At 34.4% G+C, this 4,983-nt stretch overlaps 1 protein-coding gene across 1 annotated transcript; it reads left to right on the top strand.

The window, feature by feature from the left end:
• On the top strand, positions 1–4,571 carry LOC127129103 (protein NRT1/ PTR FAMILY 3.1). The gene is made up of 3 exons (XM_051058402.1): positions 1–94; positions 2,746–3,523; positions 3,662–4,571. The coding sequence occupies exons 1-3, from the start codon at positions 1–3 to the stop codon at positions 4,569–4,571; spliced, it is 1,782 nt and encodes a 593-aa protein (XP_050914359.1).
• The last annotated feature ends 412 nt before the right edge of the window (positions 4,572–4,983 follow it).

Here is a 4,983-nt window from a genome sequence, read left to right on the forward strand (position 1 = left end):
ATGGAAATGGTAGAAAAAGAAGTGGAGATGGAAGATAACAAGAAAATGAACAACCATCAAAGAGGAGGGATCCGAACATTACCTTTCATTTTTGGTGAGCTAACTCACTTTTTGTTTAAATTAATTCCTTGATTTTAAATATTATCTATAGTTTTATTTATAAAAAATAAATAACTAATACACCAATATCAATGGTTCCTTAACTATCCTTTTTATGTTTTTTTTCAATAAAAAATAATAATATCAACTATTCATTTTCCTCAAATTAAATAAATTAATGATCATTGTATTTAATTTTCTAAACTCCTTTGAGTTTTAAGTTGCATGGATTGGATTTATCAATGTTCATTTTCCTTTTGGATATGTCAAAAGCTTTAAAAGCGATGACAACCAATTGATGTGCAATTTCAATTGCATGAATAACAACCTTAGGTTTTTCCGTAAGAGAATAAGTGATGCTCAATTTTGAGGCAAAACAACAAGCTAAATAAGTCAAATTACATTTAAAGATATTTGTTGTCTAGGAAAGTGTTAGTCTTATGCATCATCAACATAGTCGTATATTTACTTAATAGGCTGTGCTGGAAGGACAATTAATGAAATGGGACATCAAACTTAACGCATTTGTACTTTAATACATATCTTAGAGGGTGATTATGGGTCTCATATTGACGAATTTCTTGACACGACACCTTTGTATTGGGTGCAAATTTGATAGTTGAGTCGGTTATCACCATTGCGATGAAGTTTTGGATATGTTTGATGTATCCATAACTCAAAAAGAAATTAAGATTGACGTAATCATTATTATTTCAGAGAGAAAGATTTGGAGGGTCTTATGTCAGCTAAATTTTAAGTTCTCCAATAATCAAGTCACATATCAAGTGAAAGTGTTAAGAGAACGATAAGAAAGGGTTTACAAGATAAGGAATTCCAAAACAGTTGGGAATCATTTTACTGTATATCGGCTTACTTAGGGTCAGGATGCGGTATTACCCTTGTAAACCACTTTAGTCTCACAGAGTCACCAAGAAATCCAGCTTAGTGTATATTAATATCCACAAGTTATACTAATGGAGCCTGACTCCATAAACAATGTATATAAAATAGAAAAACTACCACGCGGGAGTGTGTTAGGAATAAATAAAAAAACTATATTTATAGTTCAAAAGGGTGATAGCCACAAAGACGGGCTACCTTGCCAAATGACAAACTAGAAAATATAGAGAAAAATATGTAAAGGAATTTCTAGAGGCAACTGCATCCTAATGTTAAATGAAGGTCACAGTGTTCGCATCCTTTTTCATCCCTTAGAAAACCTTGAGGAATTGACCTTGGAAGCACGATTCATAGTGTGGTGTCTACGACAACATTACTAGTAAGGAAATATGGTGAAATGGGTATTAGGAGGTCGACATCATATTGAATGAAGGTTAAAAGACAAACCATCATGATCAAGATTGGTATGAGGGGAGATAAAAAAAATTGACTCAGTCGTTCATAAACATTTATAGGAGAAAAACCTCAAAAACAAAATAACATAATTTGATAAGAGAAAGAAACTAAGAAGTCAGAGGCACCATTGGGTGAAGTAAGTTGATAAGATAAAGGAAGAACTCAATAGTTTACAGGGATTTGTAGCAGTTAAGTTTCTCCTCCACAACATAATGATGATATTGTCCACACGCACCATATCACTTGTTATGTTGCACCATCTCACATCTTGAGGCTAATCGATGAGGCAACACAATGCAAAATTTGATTACACAGAAAAATAAATAAAATGTCAGCCAAGATTGACAGATAGAATATTTTAGAATTAGCCAATGATTCTCAAATCGTGACAGAATCAGATAAATACAAAGTAATGTAATCTTTCTCAAATCTACTAAGATTTAGTATGATTGTCAAAACTTTAGATTTAATAAAAAACACAACAAAGATGGATAATTGGGATATATGACAATCTTCCTTATTTATAGCGTCTTTAACTAAAAAAAAAGCGAAAATGATGCACCTATGGATGGGATTAACGGACATGCCAAGGAACAAGAAGCAACCATCAAAAGTAGGGTCATGCCAAGGAACAAGAAGCAACCATCAAAAGTAGGGTCATGCCAAGGAACAAGAAGCAACCATCAAAAGTAGGGTGACTTGTAACACGCACAAGGAGGGAAGAAACGTACACTACTGCGTAAATAGTTGAAGGAGACGACATTTTTTGTAATTCATAGTGTTATGAGCAGAAGGATAGTTTCCTCTGTAAATATCATGCTCTTTGAATTTCAAATGACATTCAAACAATCAATCACGCTATTTATCAATTTTACCCTATTTATCTCTATTTTGATAATTTTTACATTTATTAAACTAGTAGTTCAACTTCTAAAAATTGCAATTAACGCTCCTTGGGGTAGTTAAAAAACGGATATATTTCCTATAATCTCTTGAAATTAACCAATTGCGACTAACTTTGACAATAACTATTAAGTAAAAAAACCTTACTCAAACACTCAAGCCACTTTTCATTTAAAAAATTTAGGAGCAACCAAATTTCCAAGTCGAATTAGCACAAACAAGAGGGGCCCAAACTCTTATAGTAATCAACAAGTTTATCATGAGACACGAACCTTAAGAAGATCTCCTATTGAGAGTTAGAGAAAAAACATTTCCACATGACTTTTATGTGCTTCCATTATTAATGCTCCATCAAACTTTTACATATAATTGACAATGTATATGCAGGAAATGAAATCTGTGATAGATTTGCAAGTGCTGGCTTTCACAGTAATTTGATAAGTTACCTAACCCAAGAGTTGAACATGCCATTAGTATCAGCTTCAAATACACTCACAAATTTTGGTGGAATGTCTAGCTTCACCCCTCTCATTGGTGCTCTATTTGCAGACTCCTTTGTTGGAAGGTTTTGGACCATTACTATCGGTTGCCTCATTTACGAACTCGGATTGATCAGTATTACTATATCGACTATTCTACCATATTTTCGCCCCGAACCTTGTCCAACACAAGTGAATTGCCAAGAAGCCACATTCTCACAACTATCAACACTTTATATCTCTCTCCTTCTCACATCTCTTGGATCAGGTGGCATTAGACCTTGTGTTGTTCCTTTTTCAGCAGACCAATTCAACATGACAAAAAATGGTGTGGCATCTAGAAATTGGAGCCTATTTAACTGGTACTTTTTCTTCATGGAGTTAGCTTCTCTTAGTGCTTTGACAATTGTAGTTTATGTTCAAGATAATATGGGTTGGGGTTGGGGCCTTGGCATTCCCACCATTGTTATGATGATATCAATAATCTCATTTGTGTTGGGATCACCATTGTATAAGACTGTGAAACCGAAAGGAAGCCCTTTGGTTCGTCTCGCGCAAGTAATTGTGGCCGCCGTAAAGAAGAGGAATGAGAAATTACCTAATGACCTCAAACTTCTATATCAAAATAAGGAACTTGATGCTGGAATTTCTTCGGAAGGAACTCTTTTACACTCTGATCAATATAAGTAAGTCAAATATGGTTCCGGTGTCCTATCTTTTTGATATTATTGGTGTCAGAGTGTCTGTGTTGTGTAGTGTCTTGGTATCTGTGTCGGAGTGTGTCAGTGCTTTATAGTACGTAACTGCTCTAGATATATATGTAGGTGGTTGGACAAGGCTGCAATTGTCATAGAGAAAGATACAAAAGATTCAAATGTATTATCACCAAACCTTTGGAATCTAGTCACTGTCCATAGAGTTGAGGAGCTAAAATCCATCATTAGAATGCTTCCAATTTGGGCTTCAGGAATTTTGCTCATAGCTTCTTCATCACATATACATAGTTTTATGATTCAGCAAGCGCGTTCAATGGACCGTCGTCTCTCTCACTCGTTCCAAATTTCACCAGCGCATATGTCAATTTTCAGTGTGCTAACCATGATGACAGGAGTTATTCTATACGACCGTCTTTTCGTCCCGTTTGCCCGCAGATTCACAAAGAATCCAGTTGGAATCACATGTTTGCAAAGAATGGGTGTAGGCTTTGTGATCAATATTATAGCTACTATAGTTTCAGCACTAGTGGAAATAAAAAGAAAAAAGGTTGCTGCAGAATACAACTTATTGGATGATCCAAAAGCGACTATTCCAATAAGTGTGTTTTGGTTAGTACCTCAATATTGTCTACATGGAGTGGCTGGAGTTTTCATATTTGTTGGACATTTGGAGTTTCTGTTTGATCAATCGCCTGAAAGTATGAGAAGTAGTGCTACTGCTTTGTATTGCATAACTACAGCTATTGGTAGCTATTTGGGCACATTATTGGTATCATTAGTCCATAAGTATACTGATAAAGAGAAGAATTGGCTTCCTGATAGAAACCTTAATAGAGGAAGATTGGATTATTATTATTTTTTTGTTAGTGGGATTCAAGTTTTAAATCTCATTTATTACGTAATATGTACTTGGTTTTACACTTACAAGTCCTTAGATGAAGTTTGTGAAAGAAACAAGGAAGAAGATCTAGATGAAGGTGATGCAAATATATCAGTTGAGAATTTAAAAGATGGTTAAGAGAAAGATAAGAAAGGGTTTACAAGAGATGAATGAAATTATGGTGTGGTTGATACTAGTTGGTATTAGTAAGCATATTAAGTTGAACTCAAATGAATGTTCACCTCCTATACAAATTTGTGTTTAAGAAATGGAATTAAGTTTCTTATTAATTTTTTCACATACTTCTATCATCACTTGACATTAAAGAGACGCTTTGTTTATGTATTTAAGTTACCAAAGCTCTCTCTTATGGTGGTTTTGCGAAACATTTTGGCACTTGTAGTGCTTTTGTGGCGGAATTGTGAGGAGTGATGGAAAGTTTGAAGTAATAGAGTTGAATATAGATTTGGTAGTAGTCATTTAGGTTTTGTTTAGATATTTAAAAACGAACAGAGCAAAGCATAATGAAATAGAATGAAGCGAAATGGTG

Source organism: Lathyrus oleraceus, chromosome 3 (assembly GCF_024323335.1).
Source record: "Lathyrus oleraceus cultivar Zhongwan6 chromosome 3, CAAS_Psat_ZW6_1.0, whole genome shotgun sequence".
NCBI lineage: Eukaryota > Viridiplantae > Streptophyta > Magnoliopsida > Fabales > Fabaceae > Lathyrus > Lathyrus oleraceus.

What these genes read in the sequence shown, in the direction of transcription:
- LOC127129103 (XM_051058402.1), top strand. Translation starts at nt 1, where the DNA reads ATGGAAATGGTAGAAAAAGAAGTGGAGATGGAAGATAACAAGAAAATG. An exon ending in AACATTACCTTTCATTTTTG is followed by an intron (nt 95 to 2,745) that starts GTGAGCTAACTC and finishes ATGTATATGCAG; the next exon opens with GAAATGAAATCTGTGATAGA. An exon ending in TTACACTCTGATCAATATAA is followed by an intron (nt 3,524 to 3,661) that starts GTAAGTCAAATA and finishes ATATATATGTAG; the next exon opens with GTGGTTGGACAAGGCTGCAA.